The sequence below is a fragment of the Lepisma saccharinum genome, chromosome 8 (assembly GCF_977018435.1).
Source record: "Lepisma saccharinum chromosome 8, izLepSacc3.1, whole genome shotgun sequence".
NCBI classification, from domain to species: domain Eukaryota; kingdom Metazoa; phylum Arthropoda; class Insecta; order Zygentoma; family Lepismatidae; genus Lepisma; species Lepisma saccharinum.
Window position 1 is genome coordinate 22749093 of NC_139236.1, and position 25322 is coordinate 22774414.

The window sequence follows — 25322 nt, forward strand, 5'->3', positions numbered from 1 at the left end:
GTTCTATTTATACCCTTTAAAAAGAAGACTGTGTTCAGCCCCCCCCCCCCCCAAAGGATTTCCTGGATACGTGCCTGTTTGCCATTACAGGTAATAATTCAAATGTTGAGAGAGTACTTTCATTGCCATCAGCACAACACACTCACGAGAAAATTATTTTTCCATAAAGTCTGTAAAATGTTTGGTATTGATCCCTATAATTTCAACGAGTTTGACTGTCCACTATAACATCAATATATAGTTTGACAAAACCTGAAATTTTGAGGAAAATTGTCTCCTCTGAGAAGTACCACTTAAATGAAGTAGTAAGAGGTACATTGATTAGTATGATTGCAAGTCTTGAAATTTTGCATTTAAACATTCGTTGGGAAATATTTTTTAAAAAACTGAAAAGTGTCATTTTTCAACTACTTCCTAACGTGTTCTATAGAAATATGTATTATTTATTGAGAATGTGTTGCATCCTACATTTTGACTTAATGTCCTACATTTTGGGACAGCATGTCCTACATTTCCCTTACAGCGATCTGGTAACCCTAGACATATGTCCCCTCTCCCGAGATTGACCAAGATCAACAGAGGGTCGAGTGAATTATACCGCGTTTGTTACAACCTGTCCCCTTTCCCGCGCTAGGGAGCGCTCGAGAGTTTCGGTGCCAATGAGAAACGAGGAAAAAATCGTCTGCTGGGCAGCGAGGAGCGAATGAAAGCCAGAAGAGAGGCGCTTACGTAGACGCTGTTGCGACGTTGCGTATTTTAATTGGCTGCCTGGCTTTGACTTTCCCCAGCACCGAGAAAAGCCAGGGAGCAACTAGCGCGGGAATCGGGACAGGTTGTAACAAACGCGGTATACGTCTCCACCACCAAGAGCGACTGAGGTCCACAGGTGGTCGATTTAATTACGTCTCCTCCACCGAGAGGAACTAAGGTCGACAGGTGGTCGAGTGGATAACATCTCCTCCACCGAGAGATTTCAAGATCTACAGGTGGACGAGTGAATTTCATCTCGTCCACCAAGAGGGCTCGAGATCGACAGGTGGTCAAGTGAATTACGTCTCCTCCAATGAGTGGAACCGAGATGACAGATAGTGAAATAAATTACGTCTCTTCCACCGAGAGGACCCAAGATTGACCATCAACAGGTGGTCGAGTGAATTACGTCTCCTTCACCGAGAGTGCCCAAGATCAAAAGGTGGTTGTGCATCACGTCATCTCCACCAAGAGGGACCAAGGTCGACAGGTGGTTGAGTGAATTACGTCTCCTCCACCGAGGGGGACTGAGATCAACAGGCAGTTGAATGAATTATGTCTCTATCAATAGGGCTCCAGATTGACTGGTGGTTAATTGAGCTATGTCTCCTCCACCGAGAGGGACAGAGATCAACAGAGTGTCGAGTGAATCATCTCCTCCACCAAGAGGGACGGAGATCAACAGAGTGTTGAGTGAATTACATCTCCTCCACCAAGAGGAACTTAGGTCGACAGGTATTTGAGTGAATTACGTCTACTCCATGCAGAGGGACCTAGGTCAACAGGTATTCGAGTAAATTATGTCTCTTCCAACAAGGACATGAGATGAATTGTCTGCTCCACCAAGAGGACTCAAGATCGACAATTGGTCAAGTGAATTACGTCTCCTCCACCAAGGGGGACTGAGATCAACAGGCAGTCGAGTGAATTATGTCTCCTACACTGAGGACATGGGATCGACAGGTGGTCAAGTGAATTAGGTCTACTCCACTGAGAGGGACCGAGATTGACAGAAAGTCAAGTGGATTACGTCTCCTCCACCAAGAGGGACCGAGGTTGCCAGGTTGTCGAGTGAATTACATCTTTTTTCACCAAGAGGGATCGAGGTCGACAGATGGCCAAGTGAATTATGTCTTCTCCACCAAGAGGGACCTAGGTCGACAGGTGGGCAAGTGAATTAATCATATCCACCGAGAGGGCCCAAGAACTACAGGTGGTCATGCATTACGTCATCTCAACCAAGAGGGCTCGAGATCAACAGGTGGTTGAGTGAATTACATCATGTCCCCCAAGAGGCTCGAGATCGACAGGTGGACAAGTGAATTACATCTCTTCCACCAAGAGGCTCGAGATCAACAGATGGTCAAGTGAATTAAGTCTCCTCCACTGTGAGGAATCAAGATGACAGATCGTCGAATAAATTACGTCTCTTCCACCCAGAGGGTTCAAGACCGACAGGTGGTCGAGTGAATTACGCCTCCTCCTCCGAGAGTACCCAAGATCGACAGGTGGTTGTGAATCACATCATCTCCACCAACAGGGACCAAGGTCGACACGTGGTCGAATGAATTACGTCTCCTCCAACTAGAGGATCTGAGATTGTCAGACGGTCGAGTGAATTAAGTCTCCTCCACCGAGGACATGAGATGAATTGTCTGCTCCACCAAGAGAGCTCAAGATCGACAGGTGGTCGAATGAATTACGTCTCCTCCACTGAGAGAGACTGAGATCAACAAACAGTCAAGTAAATTACGTCTCCTACACTGAGTACATGAGATCGACAGGTGGTCAAGAGAATTAGATCTCCTCTACTGAGAGGGACCGAGATTGACAGAAAGTCGAGTGGATTACATCTCCTCCACCAAGAGGGACCGAGGTTGCCAGGTTGTCGAGTGAATTACATATTTTTCACCAAGAGGAACTGAGAAAGACAGATGGCCAAGTGAATTATGTCTTCTCCACCAAGAGGCACCGAGGTCGACAGGTGGGCAAGTGTATTAATCATATCCACCGAGAGGGGCCCAAGATCTACAGGTGGTCATGCATTATGTCATCTCCACCAAGAGGGCTGGAGATCGACAGGAGGTTGAGTGAATTACATCACATCCACCAAGTGGCTCGAGATTGACAGTGGGTCAAGTAAATTACATCTCCTCCACCGATAGACCCAAGATCGACAGGATGGTCAAGTGAACTATGTCTCCTTCAATAAGAGGAACCAAGATCGTCATGTGGTCGAGTGAATCAAGTCTTCTCCACCAAGAGGGACCGAAGTCGACAGGTTGTCGAGTGAATTAGTCATTTCCACAGAGAGGGCTTAAGATGGACAGGTGGTCAAGTGAATTATGTCTTCTCTACCGAGAGTGCCCAAGATCGACACTTGGTCGTGCATTACGTCAACTCCACCAAGAGGCACCAAGGTCAACACAGATGGTCGAGTGAATTAAGTCTGCTCAATCGAAAGGATCTGAGAACAACAGGTGGTCGAGTGAATCAAGTATCCTCCACCCAGGACATGAGATTGACATGTGATCAACTGGATTGTCTCCTCCACCGAGAGGCCTCAAGATCGACAGGTGGTAGAGTGACATATGTCCCCTCTCCCGATATTGACCAAGATCAACAGAGGGTCGAGTGAATTACGTCTCCACCACCAAGAGCGACTGAGGTCCACAAGTGGTCGATTTAATTACGTCTCCTCCACCGAGAGGAACTAAGGTCGACAGGTGGTCGAGTGGATAACATCTCCTCCACCGAGAGATTTCAAGATCGACAGGTGGACGAGTGAATTTCATCTCGTCCACCAAGAGGGCTCGAGATCGACAGGTGGTCAAGTGAATTACGTCTCCTCCAATGGAACCGAGATGACAGATAGTGAAATAAATTACGTCTCTTCCACCGAGAGAACCCAAGATTGACCATCAACAGGTGGTCGAGTGAATTATGTCTCCTTCACCGAGGGGGACTGAGATCAACAGGCAGTTGAATGAATTACATCTCCAACACTGAGGACATGAGATCGATTGGTGGTCAAGTGAATTAGGTCTTCTCCACCAAGAGGGCTCGAGATCGACAGGTGGTAGAGTGAATTACATCACGTCCACCAAGAGGATCGAGATCGCCAGGTGGACAAGTGAATTATATCTCTTCCACCAAGTGGCTTGAGATCGACAGTTGGTCAAGTGAATTACGTCTCCTCCACTGAGAGGAACCGAGATGACAGATAGTCGAATAAAGTACGTCTCTTCCACCAAGAGGGTTCAAGATCAACAGGTGGTCGAATGAATTGCATCTCCTCCACTGAGAAGGTCTGAGATCAACAGACGGTCGAGTGAATTATGTTTCCATCAATAGGGCTCCAGATTGACTGGTGGTTAAGTAAGCTATGTCTCCTCCACCGAGAGGGACGGAGATCAACAGAGTGTTGAGTGAATTACGTCTCCTCCACCAAGAGGGACCTAGGTCGACATGTATTTGAGTGAATTACGTCTACTCCATGCAGAGGAACCTAGGTCAACAGGTATTCAAGAATATTATGTCTCCTTCAACAAGGACATGAGATGAATTGTCTGCTCCACCAAGATGACTCAAGATCGACAGTTGTTCGAGTGAATTACGTCTCCTCCACCAAGGGGGACTGAGATCAACAGGCAGTCGAGTGAATTATGTCTCCTCAGAGGTCGGAAGTAGCGCGCTACTTGTAGCGGCGCTACTGTAGCTAGCTACAAAATTTGTAGCTGTAGCTGTAGCGGCGCTACATTTTATAAATTGTAGCTGTAGCGTCGCTACAAAATTCTTGTAGTTTGTAGCGAAAATCACCTCGCTACCGCTACTTTTCTTGTTGGAGTTTTGAGGTAAATGTTTACGTGGCAACAGTGTTTACCAGAGAAGAAGAAGAAGAAAGGTTGCCATGCAACTGTGTAGCGCGTTAACTTTGTTGTTTGTTCCTAAAGGAAAAAGTATAAATACCTTCGTCTTTGGTCTCTCGATCTCATTTGTATTTTGTTTGGGAGGTAGTGGAAGCTCGTGAGCCCGTTAATTTTGTGCGTCGCCTTTGTTTTATAGTACCACGTTATCATTATGAGTGATATCGACAGCGACGATTGTGGAAGCAAACCACGCGAGAAGTTGCCATGGGAAGAATACAATAAGTTTTTTACTTTCAAGAGGACAGGGAAAAATGGAAATTTCATTGTAAGCTGCAATCTTTGCTGCATAGGAAACGAATTGTCGGTGACGAAGACCAGCACATACAATATGAAAATTCACTTACAGGTAAGTGTAAAATTAAAGGATATAATAATAATGAAAGGGGAGATATAAACTCGGTCACATGTTTCATTGCAATTTCTTGAAAGTGTGTAAATGTAGAAATAATGCAATTACATGCCACGTTGTTTACCTGCCAGTTGGTAACCATTAACATTTATCATACATTTGTACATTTTACACAGTTTTTCTCCTGTGTGCTATTTGGACAGTCTTTCGAACAAAGGCATGTAGTGCTCAAAGTCGGTAAGTGGTTGGTTTCATTAAATAGTACTAGATTTTCGACTTCTGTCCAATGTATTACTTTGGAAGGATTAATTGAAGCATGCGAAAGTTTCCGAAATAAGTTTTTAAAATTGTGCAGAACGTGCACCTAGTTTTAGTCGAAGAAACCTCCAACTGTGCGCCAATTTCGTACTGGAAAGTAATTTCCTAAGTTTCCGTGCCCATAAAATTGAGGTGTGTGTGTTAACCTCAACTTTGAAACATTCGCCCGTAAATAGCAAGACCCGAATACAAAGTTCGGTATTATCTAACCTTCTTGCTTGGCCGAATCATTTTCTCATGAATATAGTAATATTTTGGGCCTAATCTGCCGTTTTGCAAATTGTCCAACGTACTGTTATTTCAACCCTTTTGGAAGAGCAAAAAATATTGTAGACGAAATGTTTGTTGCTTGGAATTTTGATCGACGTCTTCAATCGAAGTTATTTTTTTCCCCGCTTAAGTAAGAATTTTCAAAGGGATTGCAGAGAATTTCACAGTGCGAAAATTGAAATTTAGAGTTATAATGAATTTAATACCTTTTTCACTAATCAGGAGCTACTACAATGTGGAGTTCTTAAGTCAGTGTGGTGTTCATTGTCATTTAATATCATGCACGTGTGATATGACCACAAAAGACATAAAAAAATGGAAGTGACTATTTTCACCAGGTGGTGGGAATAGCATACGAGGCTATTTTCACCAACAAATGTAAATACTTGACCATAGCATTGTATTTGGCGCAAGTTTCTTTTGTTGCATTGCGATTTCATCATTCTACGAATGCAATTTTTATATGCTTAGATTTAAGTCTGTTAACACATACTGCGGAGTTTTAGTGATTACTTAAAGATGTGTGCTTTCATAGTTATGTTAGGTGGGCCAGGTTTGGTTTTCTTAGCATTAAAAAAAAGTCCCTAAATGTATTCTACTAAACTTCCGATTTACTTCTACTAGTCTACAATACTTAAGTTGCTTCACGATGGAAAATGCATTGTCCGGGGGAAGCACGCATGCTCGCCTAAGGTAATTTTAAAGTGTTTTTTTCAACATTTATAACTTTTACCGAAATCCAAACAAAGGTTCAAATTTTGTGTGATAATGATTGCCAAAATTCTAAGATTAGTCTTACTGCTAGGATAATTTGAAAAAAACAACAAAAATTCATAAAATAATCTAAACCGTTACCCACATCCATGTTTGATACCCAGTGGAGGTACATTGTAGTTCAGATTTTAAAATGTAGGCCCACTCCCGATTAGCCAAACTGTGCATAAAGTGGACTTAAAATCTCATTTGGCAGTAGTACTTAAGTTACTGCTAAGGAGTTAATTTAAAGTAAAATTGGTGCAACTACTACTGTCACAAAGTAGTGAGAATAGCAGAAAGTGTTAAGACCAGAAATCACATGATCTGGTGTTGGGAAGTATTTACAAATAATTTTAATGCTGGAAGTGACCTGCCTAACCTAACAATGAAAGCACAAGGAATGCAATGCCCCTTTCATACTACATCATGTGACATATTAGCAGTACCAATTCATATTAGAACACCTTGTGATATTTTTCAAACTTCATAGTGTGAAGAAAAATTACTTGTCCATACGAAAATAAATGCACGCCGACATAAGTTTCTTACACATCAACAATTAAGGAATGCACACATACATGTAGTAGGCCAGGTTGGAGATCATACACATGAGAATTTAAATTCTGGTGAAAATAGCTTCAAAGCTAGCTTCACCACCTGGTGAAAATAGTTACTCCATAAAAAAAAAATGTATTGAGAGCAATTGAACATAACTGCATAACCTCATAAGAATCACTTCATTGTAGTTGATATTCTTCCTGCCCCTCCAATAAATATCTCTCAGGGCAGAATAACGTTTTTGTAGTGAAAATGTTGAGACTGTGAGTAAAGTGTACAGATAGGTATCCGAGTAGCCATAGCCTGGAATGATGTTGAAGTGACATTTTCTCATTATCTGATTTCACAAACTTGGAGACATTTGCATTACTTTATGAATCTGGGGTCCTGGATTTTCAATTCGTGGAATAAGGTGTTTTGACAAGTTATGAAAGAGTAGAGCTGTAGAAGGTATGAATCAAAATTCTTGACCCTCGTCCCCCCCCCCCTCCCCACAAGGGTTGGAAATTAATAAAAAAATTATTAGTTATTATTCTTATTCACAGCTTTCATTCTTTCTAGTGTAATTAAACACTTATTTTAAAATTTAACATACTGCTTTGATATGGAATTCATAGCTAGACAAAAAAATGAAACTGACTAATCAGTTTCTTCAGTGCATTCTTCAAATTTCAGTTCCGTTATTAAATGGAATGTGTGCACATTCATAGAGCTAGAATATATCCATACAGATATCCTCTAGTGTTCAATCCCAGTAAAACTTGACGTTAACGTAAAAACAAACATAACATTTATGTTACCACTTTGCCATTGGGTAAGCACTAAGGCTGAGCCAATATCACTTGGATGCTTGGGAATTGGAATGATAAAAGCTTTTTGAAATATTGATTGATATCAGAAATTATACTGCTCTAATTATTTGCATAAATTTACCAAAGTTTTTGCTTTAAAATATTCATGAATATTTTATGTTATGCTAATACAAAATTCAATGTTTTTGCACATAAATCGGGCACAACTTCCAATTTTGCATAATTCCCAGGATAATTAGCCTCTGCGAAAGTGTTTTGTGCCATTTATGTGGATCCTGCGTAGAATCAAACAACAAAAAAGTATCTGCCAGTATTGATAAATGGAAAAGATGCTTTCTGATACAGATACCACTTGTATAAGCTCAGCCCTAGTAGGCACACACATGAGGCAAAAACAAATTAATTCCTAGAAGCAATACCCAATGTCTTCTCTCATGACATGCTATTCACATTAAGGGAAGTGTTTTCCCACAAACACTAGGGACCAAAATTGTATATATTGTTTCCATTGCAGAATTATTTATCTCAAGACAACTTCACGTCTTTCGTTTCTGAGGTAACATGGGAGAAAGTTGCCATGGAATTCCACAGTATTTATTCATGACAGTCTCGGCAACTTTTATTCTTATTAGAACCTTATAAATGGTCCCGTGGCATTTTGCTGTATGGTAACATGTGTAAGATTTCCTGTGATTATTTCAAATCCCAAGTATTTTGTAAGAAGTTCAAAATTTCAGAGATTAAATCTTGTTACTGTATCACTGCACTTTCATTTGTGCACCTATAGTCATAATATTTTTTTCTTTAGAGAAAACATGAGCAGAAGTTGGGAGAGTTGAATAAATCCATCGAATCAAGCAGAAAGAGAAAAAGAGAGATCTGCGATAGCAACCAACGGCAGAAGCAGTTAAAATTAAGCAGCCTCAAAGATGGAAGATTCTCTTTTTCAGGTGAGTTATTTGTGAGAGCATATTGATGTTTGGGATTTCTATTTTGGTTTTCATCGTTCTTATACCGCTCATGAGTGAACTGTGACTGTGATGAATGGAGAGAATGAAAGAGACAGTCACATCCATACTTTACCCACGATCCAAACCAATTGATGAAGGACAGTGGCTACTCACCGGAAATTCTGGGAATTATGCATGAATATTTTGTTCCGGGAATTATGTGGAATTTTGGATTCATTGGAATCGCACACTCTTCATATTGTTAATATTTTTATTGAGGGGCGGTAGTATGTAAGTTTGGAATAGAGAAAACCTCTGCTTGCATCCTTGAATTTTTGGAAGGTTTGCCTTGAAAACCGGGAATTATACTTGAATTTTTTCATGGTCTTAGAGTGGCCACCCTGTGAAGTAGCATGCTAATGCTAGCAAATCCACCATAGGGACTGGCAATTTCATAATTTTTATTGTACAATTCTTTTGTCTTCAACCATGGGCAGTGCGAGGGGGTGCTTGCGTGCCCCTTAATTTTCTTCCGCATCCCCTACGTTCAACTGAAAACCCTAATTGTTAGAGTGTATATTATGTCATGTCACATTGAGCACCGAATGTCAGGTACTGAATGAAGTAAGACCGTTATTATTGTATGCAATGGACAAGCACGTAAAGAGATGCAGCGGCAGATTTTTTTCTTCAGTCAGCATTGTTGTTATGATTGTTTTCTTCCTTTCTTTCATTAAGTGCTCTGTATGCGGTTTTCGATAATCGCCTATAGCAGAGATTCCCAAACTTTTTTTGTTTCACGGCACCCTTAGTGTTTCAAGATTTTTCCGAGGTGCCAAAGTTAGAATGTAGGCCTATCTAACACTTGGCAACGCTCAGTTAGTGTGGTTAGGTTGCTTGCCTCTAGTTAAAAAAATAAACACATATATCAAATTCAGAAATATATTACACATAATAAAAAGTACTAAATAAGCACATACATTGGAGTGTCATTTCAGTAAAATAGAACATTTCGCGGTGCGCCTGTAAACCATCCAGTGTGCTGCAGTGAACTGTTTGGTAACCACTGCCTATGAGCTTGGTGTGAGTTATGTTTTTATTTTATTTGTTTTTTTATTGTTGATAAATGGTTTATTTTTGTTCTTGTTCTTCCTCTTACTGGAGCAAAAATTGCAGCTGCTTTCAAATTATCAGGAAATTATTTAAGCAAGTTGTAATGTGAAGGGTAGTTTTCTTGTTAATACATTCTATGTATTTGTTCCACATTACATGTCTAGTAAACGTACCATTTCAGGCTTTTTCAGAAACTCTTACGAAGAGGCCCAATGTTCACGAAAAAATTTTGGAATAAGTTATTGGGGGTGGGATTTTATCCTGAAGTGGAAGACGGAAGGTACAATGTACTATGCAATCATATTTTGTAACTCCACTGGTTACATTAAAAAGGTTCAAGAATTGTGTTTTTAAAGGTCAGGATAATTTCATTTTGTATTTCACTACATAGTTCAATGAGACTGCAACGTGTATCTGAATGTTTACACTGTATGACAAATTTCTTGGAGTATAAGTATCATCATGGACGTCCAGGGGGAGTTCAAGCTGGGGGGAGGGGGGCACAGCTTCTCGTGAAAATGGATGTCAATCTAAAGATATATAATTTCATTTCAGTCAGTAATTTATGTTAATCAGTGGAGGCGATTAGGGGTGTAGTTGCCCCCCACTTTTTGCTATTTATGCTAGTTACTATGCTAAACCTTATCTACCAAGAGAAAGTAAACTGTTCTTCTCACCCCCCCCCCCACCCCCTTTATGTTTTGAAGATTGCATGCATGTTAGTTGAATACTGATAATTATAATTATATATTGAAACTTTTAATTAATTCTTAATCTTTCATGGCATTAATCAAATTTCATATCCTTTCATTTGTAGGGGAAAACCAAGAGAGTATAGACAATAAGTTGCTTGAGTGGATAGTAGATGGGTTGCATCCATTCTCTGAGGTGGACAGACCATCGTTCAGTGACTTATGGCAGTCTTTAACAAAGAAGAAGTTGATGTGCTCTGCGACCTTAAAGAAAAAGTTGGGGGAGCAATATGAAAGAATGAAATCTTCAATGTTAGACGAATTTGAAAAGGTCAGTTTTGTCTCAGCCACAGCAGATTGTTGGACTGCACATCATAGGTCCTTCTTAGGAGTAACCTGCCACTGGTTGGATCCACTGTCTCTAGAGAGGAAATCTGCTGCTCTTGCATGTCGGCGTCTCATAGGAAGCCATACTTACGATGTTTTGGCAAAAGAGCTGCAGGACATATTTATCAGGTACCACATTCATAATAAAGTAGTGGGTGTGGTAACTGATAATGGATCAAACTTCGTGAAAGCCTTCAAGGAGTTTTCTGCAAGTGAGCCGGAGGACAGCCAAGAGTCTGGTGTGGTGGAAGAAGAAATTACAGAAATTGTTGCCACAGGAGATTGCACTTTGCCACCCCACATTCGCTGTGCAGCACACACTTTACATCTTGTTGCAGTGAAAGATTCAGAAAAGGCTGCATCATCAGATGCAAATTACAAAAGGCTCTTCCGAAGTGCCTTCGCTAAAGCACAGGCATTGTGGAATAAATCCAGGCAGTCTTCCCAGGTTGCTGACATAGTGAAAAAACAGCTTGGTGCATGTCTGATTGTACCAAATGCAACACGGTGGAATTCAGTGCATTCTGCTGTATCGGCACTATGTCAGCATTTTACAAAGCATGAGGAGAAAGTGCATGCAATTTCTGATGCAGTTGGCCTGTGCAGATTTTCTCCACATGAGATTGAATTTTTGAAGGTAGGTCCGATATGATAAAATTACTTATGTAGTTGGCACTCATTTCATACTCTTAACTTATTCAGTCATTGCAAGCTGTACTTACAAACTGCTATAATATTCTTAATTTTTGACTTCAATTATTATAGTGTACTTTTTAAGATTCCAAAGTGCAGAATTTGCATAATATTTTTCTCATAAATTTTAAGTGATGCATACACTTGTGCTGGAATCAGAAGAAATTATTAACATACATTTTTATTGTGGAGATTAGAAACTGTTTGCTGTGTTTTTCCAAAATGGATTTCCTTTGAATGATATGCTACATTTAAAGTACATGAAGGAATCATGCTTATGAATTGTTTTTAATATTTTCACCATTGTTTATTGCTATAACAAACATTATATTTACAAATGAATAAATTAATTCCTACAATGTTTTAAAGTAACGTACATTTTATTTTTGAAGGAATATGCTGAGGTTACACAACCACTAGCCGAAGCAATTGACATTCTCCAGGGAGACAAGAAGGTGTCCATTGGATATCTCCTTCCCACACTCCACCAACTTCTCCGGATACTTGGTTTGAAATTGGATTCTGGGGATGTAGCACATTGTGATGCCCTTGCCAGAGCTATTGTTGATGGTGTGAAGCAACGGTTTGCAGGCATTTTATGGGATAAGGATACAGTGCTAGCTGCTTGTTTCCATCCAAGGTAAGAAGTTATCTGGAATTAATTCACTGCAGTGTCTTTTATATCTTGATTATTCACATGAAAGATGCATGATGTTTTACTTTACATAACAAAACATCAACATTGTTAACTTCTCTTATAAGATAACAATTACGTGCTTTCATATGTGCACAAATCAGAATATAGTTGCTTTATTTGATGTTCAAAATAATTTCTTGGCAACCTGTATTTTATTTAGTGCATGCCAATGTTAAACTTGTCTTTGGTTGAGAGGCGGATATCTAGTCTTGGCCAATAATACCTTGTTATGTGAAGTATACATTTCAGCTGTTTCTTTTCACTATTTTTTTTAACATTTGTCTCATACTCATTTGTTTTTATAAATATATTATTTTATGCAGTTTCTCAATAGCCTAAGAGGTTTTCTTTTATAGTTTCCAGAACTTGATAACATGGTTGTTTATTATTTTTTTCAGTGTTCAAATGTAAACCAGCTGTCTTCCATGGTGCAGTAGTAGTTATCAAAGCATACTATGATACCCAGGAGTCTTGGGTTCAAAGCCCAGCCTGGGATTGTGTGTTTTTTGTGATTGTCCATTCATCAATTTCACCCATCCTCATCTTTGCGATTGCGATTAGATCTCTCCCTCTCTCAATATGTCATTTATTGTCTCACTTATTTTGTCCCATGCTGTACTTTTCAAATATCTCCCTCTCATATTCAAAATAAACCAAATCAATTAGTTCAATGTAAACCTGCAATAAACTTGAAATTGTTGCCCCAAAGTGGACATCAAAGATTTTTTTTTTTTTGTCTTCAGTGTAGTTAACCAATACCCTGATATAGCACTTTTATTGTATTTCAGATTCAAATTGTCATGGCTTGAATCGGAAAAAAAGAGTGAGGCACGCAGATGGATGGAGAAAGCTGTATCTCATGATACGAAGGAAAGTTCAGCTTGTCAGAATGAAGAGAAGCAGCTAGACGATTTTGAAGATTTCTTCAAGTTTGAGCAAACTCAATCGGAAACAGAACTACAAGAACTGTGCAGATTTCTAAAGGATGGTCCCAAACCTGTGGAGACACTGCACAGTTACAGTAGCAAGTTCAAAGAAATTTTCATAAAATTGAACACTGTTATGCCGTCAAGTGGAGCTGTTGAGCGTTTGTTTAGTGTTGGCGGAAACTTGTTTTCTAGCAGAAGGACACGGCTGACCGACCAGAACTTCGAAATGCAGCTGTTGCTAAAGTTCAACAGACAGTTGAATTTGGTTTAAAAAACTTGTATTGGACAAACCAAACATGCATGTTATACACAGTTAATAAAGTGGTTTGTACATTCGCAATAGGACTTTCAATAGTGTTATAAAATTAATATCTTGTCTCATACCAAAAGTTTGTCAGCAACTAGCTTCAGGACAGGTTTTTCCTTAAAACTTTATTTTTTTTCCCCAAATATCTATTGTGAAAGTTTAGTATATAGAACAGTAATACAGAATCATTAACTTGAGTGTTGATATAGAATGCAATGAGTGAGGGTGCAGCCCAATAGGTAGAGAAAAAAGTGGACAATAATGCTTAATTGTGCTGAAGGCTAGTATCAAGATAAGGACATCCAGATGATAGATGTAATGATATTACAGATAATGTATGTATGCACACTTTAGTTATTTGATATCTGGATACATTGACAAATAAGTATGTAGAGGATGTATAATCAAGTACTGTATTTGGATATTATACATCCAGGTGTATAGTTTACCAAGTACCTGAATAATTTTATTATCTATATATTAGGGCTAAGCCAATACTACTTCGAATCAATATCAGTGCCAACATACATCATAATGGCGATACTTGAAAAGATGTAATAATTCAAAGTAGGTCAGAATGTGTAATATTTTTTATGATACTGCCCCAGTGGAACTAGGCTATTGTCTTGAATATTGATTTTCACGCAAGATGATCGTTTGATCACCTCATTCATTTTACTCCCAATGTCTCTGGATATTTACCCTCTGCAGATTCTGGAAAAAGTATGTCAGCATCTATGATACCATTCAATGCATGGGACTCTGTATCAGTTCATTCCTACTATACATTCATGGTGCCGAAATGCTGTCAGGTAATCCAATGACTATACAAAGGTACCTAGACATCCAAATTGAGGATATTGGATTTCCACTATTCAAATTGCTAAAGATTTATTTATTAATTAAATGATTGATGTGTAGGAAATTTAGATATTGCTTGTCATAGTTCTCTGGGTTCATGCTCCTGATAATTCTCTTAGGAGTTTATGAAAAGATGCAATTGAAACTTTATGTTCAAAATCTTTCCTTCATAATTTTTTTTCATTAAAAAATTAATTGTTGCCACCAAAAATGTTAAAACAAGTCAGATGGTAACTCAAAAAATATATCAATTGACTGGTATTGTGATAACTGCCTATTATCTAACTAACAGCTGGGAAGTTTCAAATATCTTCATGACTTGTTTCTTGTTCATGCAGAAGTAGCGAAAAAGTAGCGAAGTAGCGAGTAGCGCACAGGAGTAGCGTAGCGAGCTACTTTTAGGTAAATGTAGCTGTAGCTGTAGTGAAGCTACATTTTGGAAAAGTAGCTGTAGCTGTAGCGAAGCTACTTTTAAAATGTAGCGTTCCAATCACTGTGTCTCCTACACTGAGGACATGATATCGACAGGTGTTCAAGTGAATTAAGTCTACTCCACTGAGAGGGACCGAGATTGACAGAAAGTCGAGTGGATTATGTCTCCTCCACCAAGAGTGACCGAGGTTGCCAGGTTGTCGAGTGAATTACATCTTTTTCACCAAGAGGGACCGAGGTCGACAGGTGGGCAAGTGAATTAATCATATCCACCGAGAGGGCCCAAGATCTACAGGTGGTCATGCATTACGTCATCTCAACCAAGAGGGCTCGAGATCAACAGGTGGTTGAGTGAATTACATCACGTCCACCAAGAGGCTCGAGATCGACAGGTGGACAAGTGAATTACATCTCTTCCACCAAGAGGCACGAAGTCGACAGATGGTCAAGTGAATTAAGTCTCCTCCACTGTGAGGAATCGAGATGACAGATAGTCGAAAAAATTCTTCTCTTCCACCAAGAGGGTTCAAGATCGACAGGTGGTCGAGTGAATTACACCTCCTCCTACGAGAGTGCCCAAGATCGACAGGTGGTTGTGAATCACATCATCTCCACCAAGAGGGACCAAGGTCGACAGGTGGTCGAGTGAATTACGTCTCCTCCAACTAGAGGATCTGAGATTGACAGACGGTCGAGTGAATTAAGTCTGCTCCACAGAGGACATGAGATGAATTGTCTGCTCCACCAAGAGAGCTCAAGATCGACAGGTGGTCGAATGAATTACGTCTCCTGCACTGAGAGGGACTGAAATCAACAAACAGTCAAGTGAATTGCGTCTCCTACACTGAGTACATGAGATCGACAGGTGGTCAAGTGAATTAGATCTCCTTTACTGAGAGGGACCGAGATTGACAGAAAGTCAAGTGGATTACGTCTCCTTCACCAAGAGGGGCCGAGGTTGCCAGGTTGTCGAGTGAATTACATATTTTTCACCAAGATAGACCGAGGTCGACAGATAGCCAAGTGAATTATGTCTTCTCCACCAAGAGGGACCGAGGTCGACAGGTGGGCAAGTGAATTAATCATATCCACCGAGAGGGCCCAAGATCTACAGGTGGTCATGCATTACGTCATCTCCACCAAGAGGGCTCGAGATCAACAGGTGGTTGAGTGAATTACATCATGTCCACCAAGAGGCTCGAGATCGACAGGTGGACAAGTGAATTAGATCTCTTCCACCAAGAGGCTCGAGATCGACAGGTGGACAAGTGAATTACATCTCTTCCACCAAGAGGGCTCAAGATCGACAGGTGGCAAGTGAATTATGCCTCCTCCTCCGAGAGGGTTCAAGATCGACAGGTGGTAGAGTGAATTACGCCTCCTCCACCGAGAGTGAACGAGATCGACAGGTGGTCGAGTGAATTATGTCTCCTTCACCGAGTGTGCCCAAGATCAACAGGTGGTTGTGCATCATGTCAACTCCACCAAGAGGGACCAAGGTCGACAGGTGGTCGAGTGAATTACGTCTCCTGCACCTAGAGTATCTGAGATTGACAGATGGTCGAGTGAATTAAGTCTCCTCCACCGAGGACATGAGATGAATTGTCTGCTCCACCAAGAGAGCTCAAGATCGACAGGTGGTCGAATGAATTACGTCTCCTCCACTGAGAGGGACTGAGATCAACAAACAGTCAAGTGAATTACGTCTCCTAAACTGAGTACATGAGATCGACAGGTGGTCAAGTGAATTAGGTCTCCTCTACTGAGAGGGACCGAGATTGACAGAAAGTCGAGTGGATTACATCTCCTCCACCAAGAGGGACCGAGGTTGCCAGGTTGTCGAGTGAATTACATCTTTTTCACCAAGAGGAACTGAGGTCGACAGATGGCCGAGTGAATTATGTCTTCTCCACCAAGAGGGACCGAGGTCGACAGGTGGGCAAGTAAATTAGTCATATCCACCGAGAGGGCCCAAGATTGACAGGTGGTCATGCATTACCTCATCTCCACCAAGAGGGCTCGAGATCGATAGGTGGTTGAGTGAATTACATCATGTCCACCAAGAGGTTCGAGATCGACAGGTGGTCAAGTAAATTACGTCTCCTCCACCAAGAGGGTCTGAGATCAACAGATGGTCGAGTGAATTATGTCTCCACCAAGAGGGCTGAAGATTGACTGGTGGTTAAGTGAGCTATGTCTCCTCCACCGAGATGGACGTAGATCAACAGAGTGTCGAGTGAGTTACGTCTCCTATACCAAGAGGAACCTAGGTTGACAAGCATTTGAGTGAATTACGTCTCCTCCACGTAGAGGGACCTAGGTCAACAGGTATTCGAGTGAATTATGTCTCCTCCAACGAGTGCCTCAGTTAACCCCTTACTGCATGATTTTTTTTTTTTATTGCAAAAAAAAAAACATTTGTTGTGATAAACGTTTCACAAGAACTTAAAATACAACATAAAACTTGAATTTTAAATTTTGCACTTCATGCCATGGAGAATTAAGTGCGTGCCATAAATGGCACAACATGCAGTAAGGTAAACTTTCATCCAAGTGCATATAATAAATTGTGCCATATGTGTCACATCATGCTCTAATGTCTACATTTATCTTTCAGTTATCCATTATTATTATATTATTCCTGTATTGTACTAGATTAAATGGCAATAATGGAATGCAACAATAATGTGAAATATACACAAATACTTATTTCTAAACAGAAATGTTTGAGAAAAAAATTCTGATAAATGTGATTTCAGTTAAACCTCATTTTTATTGCATTTTTTTACATTGAAAGTGGGATTACATACTCTGTAAAATAACATGTTTTGTAAATAATATTCTTTATAATATTTTGATTAGTCTCTGTTGTTTGTATGCTAATTATTTCAACTCTGAATTTGAAATTGTGAATAATATTAGGGCAATATTGCAACCTATCTCTGTTTGACACTTTCTAAAAAAAAAAAAAATTAACAATTGATATTTTCCTAACTATCTACTGCACTGACTAAAGTCCTTACAATGACCATTACTTATTTGAATTTTAAAAAATCCCTGCATAGTCACTTACATCATTCTAGATGCCGAAAAATAAATGAAATGAGTTCTTGTTTCTTATGGGCATTCTACTGTGTACGAAATCTGAAGAAACAATTTCTGTCTTTGTTTAGACACAAGTTGACTTTACATTTTTGGCACACAATAAAAGATTTGCTGACACACTGAGGAAATTTGCATCGTTGTCTCTCTTCCATCCAAATTGGGAAGTGACCCATGCCATCCAGCCTAACGTCAAGAATTGGGACAGCAACTGTTTTGCCTTTTTTCTTCTCCTCATTCAACTGCTTCTCAACTTCATTGCTGGGTCTCCCACGTTTCCTTGAAACTGACTTGTTACTCTTGCACAAAGCATCTGCTACTGACAATTTGAAGTCCACCAGGGGCATCACGTCTCCTGTTTTTCTCCTCCAAAGAAGCCAACTGTTGACACAAACTAAATCGAATGTGTGAAACATTATTTTATGGTACAACTTCTTGGACCTAATATTTATCCTGTAGTATCCAAGCATTGAGTCCAGCAGATCAACACCCCCCCCCCCCCATATAACTGTTATAAACTGAGATAGAGTATGGACATGGAACCATCTTATAGGTCTTCTCTTTTCTGAAATATCTCCGTTTCTCCCCTGTTGGTCTGCTCCCTTCATATGTCGACAAGGTATTTACGACTTTGTTGTCGCACCACGTCACATTTGAAAGTTCGACATCATTCACTATAGCCACTTTTTCCTTCATTTCAGATTCTGTAGGAATATCGCAATTTGGAATACGAGTTGCACGCACTGTTCCTAGTGATAGGATGCCTTCCTTCTTGAGATAAACTTGTAGTGGTACACTCGTGAACCAATTATCAAAGAATATTTTGTAATTTACATTACGAGGTACACTTTGACACAATCTAACAACAATATTACTACTAGCACGTAAATCTGGTGTACCAGCAGGGACAACATTGCTTTGAGCCCCAGAAAATATTTCAAAATCGTAACTATATCCAGAAATACCACTGAGAACAAATGCTTTATAACCCCATTTGTGAGGCTCCTTGACATTATATTGTTTGATAGATGACCTGCACTTCGTTGGAATGATTTGCTCATCCACTGCCAAAAATTCTTCTTGAGGTACGAGAACTAGACGTTCTCGTATCCGTTCAAGAAGTGGTCTGATTTTGTGAAGTTTGTCATGGCCAGGATGTCCTGCAGGAACAAACGTCGTATTGTCATTAAAGTGAATAAATCGTTGATTTCTTCCCACCGATTACAGTCCATCACTTCACTTACACATTGATGACCAAGTATCCCGCTCCAGTAATGCGTAGTAGCTGGAAGTTGAATCACAGACATATAGAGAGTCATGCCAATAAACTGTTCAAGTTCATTTATGGTTAGACACAATGGTTTTGTTGGCGAGACTGAGTTGCGTATAGATTGGATTGTTCAACTACATACTGAAGTATCTCATATGTAAAAAAATACTTGAAATAATCAATAGGTGTTGATAATTGTTGTATTTCTTCAGGTAGATCCTGATGTCCTTCGAACTTTACTTCTTCTTTGGACTTTTCCGTATTTCTTTGCCTCCACTTCAAATTTTTTAAATCTCCTAATGATGTAGATGTATCATGAGAGTTGCGAATGAGGCAGAGAAGAACATCATCTGCATCTGAATCTAGTGCATCATCTGAATCTGATATCACGATCCTTTCAGTAGGACGAGAAACTGAATCTTCATCCGAGTCTGGAGCCAAAACAGTTTGTGAACAAAGTGCTGATTCGTCATCAGATAAATCAGACGCCTCACTGTCATTACCGTTAGGCAGTTCCCTAACACCTACTGACAATGACCCATAAAAAAGCCTTGCATCCATTGCTGTAATAGAATTGAAGAAATACTGCAGTAGTTGTTCACTTTTACACTTCACAAGAAGACAAAAGTACCCGTAAATGCATGGCGTGACAAATGTGGCACATACCGTTTTTTTCACATAACTTCAAGACAAACCAACAAAATGATGAATATAAAAGCAACATATATTTTTCATGCACTTACCTTGATTATGATGTTTACATTAAAGTGAAGTGAGTTACGTCTATTCAATTTTCCTTTCAATTTCAATTTTCCTTTATTAAAGGGCGAGGTTCAGCCTGTGGCTGTTCTACCACCTAACCCCGATGGATACATATACATACTAAATACATTCTACCTACTAAATGTTTGTACAATAACAAACAAGGAAGAAAGAGAGAAAGAGAAACATAAGGAAGACACAAAAAGAACAAATACAAAATTGAGAACAAAGGCTCATCTACACACTAAAAATAATAATAATAATAAAAAGATTGAAAACAAATACACAAGGATACACAAATTAATTGACACAATTGTGCTTGGTGTGATATGGTTAAGAATAATAGAAATTAATATTAATGTTATGTGTAAAAAACATATAAATGTTCTTAATATGCGAGAAAGGACAAAATATTGTTAAGGGTTGGCAACACGTAAGGGGAAAAGTAAACAAGCAAAATGAAGATGAAAATACTTGTTATTAGGAAGTTGGTTCAGATATGCGAGCTATTATTCGTGAGTGCTGGAACACAGATATTGTTCATTTAACAATAGAGTTTTTAGTTTGTCTTTGAAGTTGTTGCGATTAGTGAGGGACGTCATGGAAGGAGGAAGTTCATTCCACGCTCTTGCAGCTGAATACGTAAATGATGATTCGAAAAGCACTAGTGTGTGCTTTGGAAGTTCAAGTTTCGATTTTCCCCTTGTTTTGTAATCATGTATTTCCCTTCTGAATTTTAATTTCTGGAAAAGGTTTCTAGGTGTTTTGGTTTGTAGAAGATTATGAATAAAACAACACAGATGCAATTTTCGGCGTCTGGTCATGTTCAACATTTTGTTTGCGTTTAGGGTTGGGAGGATATGATCGTATTTTCTTATATGGTACACGAAACGGAAACATGAATTCTGGACTTTCTGGATTTTGATTTTGTTTCGAACAGATAGATTTGGTCCGAAAATTACGTCGCAGTAGTCCAGTAAAGGAAAGATAAGTGATTGGATTAGTCTCATTTTAATCTCTGTTTTTAGGCATTCTTTAAAGCTGTACAGCGATCTTAGCACGGCATAAGCTTTTTTAATTTGTTCTTGTACATGAATATCCCAGTTAAGGTGTTCATCGAAAATGACGCCTAGATTTTTCACATTTGTTGAATAAAGGATTATAGATGTGTCTAGTTTGATGCATATCTCGTTAGGATTTATCAGAGAGAGACTATTTCGGGAACCAATAAGAGAGAAAGTTGATTTTTGTGGGTTTATTTTTAGACTGTTACTTTTACACCAGGTATTTATGTTGGATAAATCATCATTGAGCAAAGCTAAGGCTGCATCTGGCGATTTCGGTGGAAAAGGAATTTGTAGTTGAGTGTCATCTGCGTAAAAATGAACTTTACTGTGATTGATTACGGTAGGTAAGTCGGCTATAAAAATGGTATAGAGGAGAGGGGCTAGAATGGATCCCTGTGGGACACCAGTTTCCAATGGCAGGGTGCAAGAGAGAGGGGGCGTGGCAGCGTTTATGAATACCCTCTGATGTCTGTTGTTCAGATACGATCTAAACCATCGAAGAGCGGGAGGTGAAAAATTGTAGTATTTTAATTCAGTAATAGTGAATGGTATTTGTTTTCTGTCTGATAATTCAGTTCATATATATGATTGTCCTTGTCTTTTCAGTAGATGGCAGTTTTTGTCATATTTATTTTATTCAAAGTATTACATATATATTTGTTTTTGTTAGTTTCTAGCGTTCAGTTTTTCTTTTCATAATTTGACTGCACTCGATGTACAAAATTCATTGGTTTTGTCGCCATCTAGTAAGTGAATAATTATATATTACTTATGAAGCAAATATGTCTGACCGTATCAAATGTTTACATGCCTCCGCGCATCAGGTGTTGTTAGGATCATTATTTACACTTTCAGCAAAAAAAAAAAAAAAAAATTATATATGCTTATTGATTGATTTGTTGTATTAAGTCCACTTTATGCACAGGAAGGCCCCTTGATTACAAGGCCACGACATTACCACTATGCAATCCGGGAGGCCCACCTATTGTGAAGTTAGTTTCCATGTTGATATCTCCATTCGATATGCAATTTCTTCCCTTCTTTCAGCTTGCAAATGCATTTTGGGTAATGACAAACATCACAATGAACTTGTCAATATCAATTATTCAAAAAGTATTTCTTTAGTTTTAATTTGTAGTCACAAAAATAAAAAAAGGGACACCTAGGTTCTGAAATACTCACTTTCCTGCAAGACATTGTGTGCCTAACTCTATGGCAATAAGTGGATTTATGTAGGAAATTTTCAATGGAAACTTCTACCACTGCCGTAAAGTTAGGCAACACACACAACACCTTGCAGGGAAGTGAGTATCTCAGGATCTAGGTGTTCCAATTTTTATTGCCGGTGACTGTACAATGAACATATTTAACATTTATTTTTAAAGAACTGGAAGATCAAGCTCTTAATAGTTTTCATGGAGTCCATAGACGTACAAATAAGTTGATTATACAAATAATTACTGTAATAATAACTGTAAATATCAAATTAATTTCAAAAAATTAATTTTCAAAATTAATCCATTAAGACAAAGTCAACACAGCTCTCTCTGTAAATGTTCAACTGAAAGAACTTTCTTTCCGCTTTTGAGATTTGTACAATTGTACAAATTATTAGTGTTACAAGCAAACTCAGGGGGACGAGTTGAGAGGTGGTATTTTGGGCATAATTTATGTGGTACTCTACAAGGTGGCACACAGACACTAATAATTCAAGGTAAATATTTCAAGGTTAGTGTTGCCAAATGTTCAGGTTTTCTAGGACAGTCTCTGACTTTTAAGATATGGATAAACTGTCCTGAAAAATGTTTTCGGGATGCTTAATGATGATCCAGCTCTCAAACATATTTTCTGCGTGCCCTGTAACAAAATAAGCGAGTGTTTATTGTCGAAGCTTTTGCAACTTAGCAATGAAGAAAGACTGGAGGGGTTGATATGTAAGTGATAAGCCACAACAATTAGTTTGCAACTATTTTTAATTTTCAAGTGGAAATCTTGACCATAAGTACAAAACAGTGTTCATAAAGTGTTAAAAATGTATGCTTTTCTCAGCTTAGCAATTTTATCATTGGTAATGTATGGTGTAATGTGTTCATTCCTTCAATATGTTGTTTAAAAATGTAACACAGGAAATACTTGACATTCTTTTCTTATAATATTTACAATGAATAATATAAATATATTGCAAAATACATATTGCATGAAAATATGTTTGGTGTGAAAAATATAATGTTGAAAGTGTGCCGTAATATGACAATATCGGCTATATCGTAGATGGCATTACTGTGGGTAAAATCCATAATAAGCTAACTTTTTCAAGCGGGAACCACAATTTTTTGTTACAGAATCGATATTAAAAAAAGTGCATTGACAGTTGTATCACTGCTGTTTGCCTACCCTTAAAAGCTACAATGTCAGATGTTACCTCACTCAATCAGGAAGAGTAACCAGGTAGTTATTCTCTATCCCTGGAATCTCTGGAGTCAGCGAACGAAAACAAGTCTGTGCTCAAGTAGCTAGTCAGCGAACGAAAACAAGTCTGTGCTCAAGTAGCAAATCGAGAGGGCTGGAGTAATAGGCTGGGCACTCTAGGACCATGATGAAATTCAATTTTAATTCCCGGTTTTCAACACATGCTTCCAGAAATTCAATCCAATTCAATTAAATGGTATATATATATATTTCAAATATTTAAGGTTCACAAAATTCCCGGAGTTTACATTTGACATTTCACATACTCAGACTCGAAATAAATCTACAAACATAAGTCACAAATTTTACAGGATCAGCGTGGCCACTCTAGGACCATTATAAAATTCAAGTATAATTCCCAGTTTTCAAGGTGAACTTTCCAAAATTCAAGGCTACAAGAAGATGTTCTCACTGTTTCAACCCTGCGTATTACCACCTCTCACCACCCCTGCCCCCCACCCCCACACAGACACACTGTAACGTTTGACTTGGTTATTGTATGAACAATAATCCTATTATTTATAACACTGAGCAGGATTATTGTTCATCAGTTGCATAAACCAATGTCAAACTGTCACAATTGCTTGTTACTGCTTCATTCTTACTACGCAAGCAGAGCATATAGAAGGAATAGTGTGCGCATCCCTAAGTTGCCGTGGTCCACCGCCTAGACGGTAGTGGTGACTTTTGAGACGGCGAGGAAGATGCTAGCGTTGCTTCCATAACTAACTACATAAGAAACAAAAATGCATGTTACTTACGTTTGGAGAAGAGCTCAGCAGCTGGATAGTGTGGAGAATTTCCGAGATGATTTTGCTATCCTCAAGGCACTTAATTCCTTTCTTATCTCCTTGGTGCTGAAGAAAAATCGACATTTCACATAGTGAAATACGAGTTTAGGTAGCGTACGCAGCACATGATCTTCACAGCATCCTAATTGCAAAGTTTTTACAGCAATTATATTTAAATTGTCCAAACACTCAAAAAATATATCACCCCATAAACTATTAGCACATGATAATTTTTCTGCAACAACTTCTTCCACTCCTAACAGCACATCATAAACACTTTTCGATGCATAGGTAAGGTATTTACAGCCGTCGCCCGAACCATAGTCTTGGATTAGCGTAAGTGAGGCAGGTACATTAGTTGGTTCCCCGTGCAGAAAAGTTGTACACAGTTTACAATCTGTCACTTTTGAAATATACCGCACTATGTATACTGTCAAATGATACATCAAGCATTCTTTACCAACACTTTGTTCATTTAAGTTCGGTATGTTGTTTTCCCAGTCCGGTATTTGAATTTCATCTTTAACAATGGAAATTTTTTCCCTTACTTTATTTTCAGCTTGCTTCTTCACCGAAAGATTTTTATTTTCGGTTGCCCTTGCCAGAGTTCGCATTTGATTAACAAAAGACGTCAGAGGAGATTCAGTCCTGTATTCACAGTTTTCGCCCGAAAATAAAGCAAGTTTTGCTGGTACGTAAATTGATTGCAGCATATGTAAGTGCAGAAAATCCACAGTGGAGGGATGATCATCACAAGTGAATGACCGTAATATACCAAAATGGCGTTCTAGGGGATCTTGATTAAATTCTTCTGTCAAAACGTACTTGTAATTGTTCTTCCACAAATATTCAAACACTTCTAAAGTACTTTCTAAAGTCACTCTTAAGGACTCTAGAGTTTTCTCTGAAACAAAGGAATTTCGATTATCTCTAAGGACAGCATTCCATCTTATTAAAGTTGTATGTGCTTCTGATCCTTTATATAGTGCCTGTGCAGGAGTGAATGAATTTAATGCGTCAACCAGGCAGTTTAGGTCCCTTGTGAAATTTTCCGTTGT

At 39.0% G+C, this 25322-nt stretch overlaps 1 protein-coding gene across 1 annotated transcript; it reads left to right on the top strand.

Moving 5' to 3' along the window:
* The first annotated feature begins 4830 nt into the window (after window positions 1-4830).
* Window positions 4831-14115, top strand: LOC145991701 (uncharacterized). Its single transcript, XM_083127759.1, has 5 exons — window positions 4831-5025; window positions 8551-8692; window positions 10623-11521; window positions 11970-12217; window positions 13063-14115. Exons 1-5 carry the CDS (start codon window positions 4831-4833, stop codon window positions 13472-13474), a joined length of 1896 nt encoding a protein of 631 aa, XP_082983885.1. The 3' UTR covers window positions 13475-14115.
* Window positions 14116-25322: the final 11207 nt, after the last annotated feature.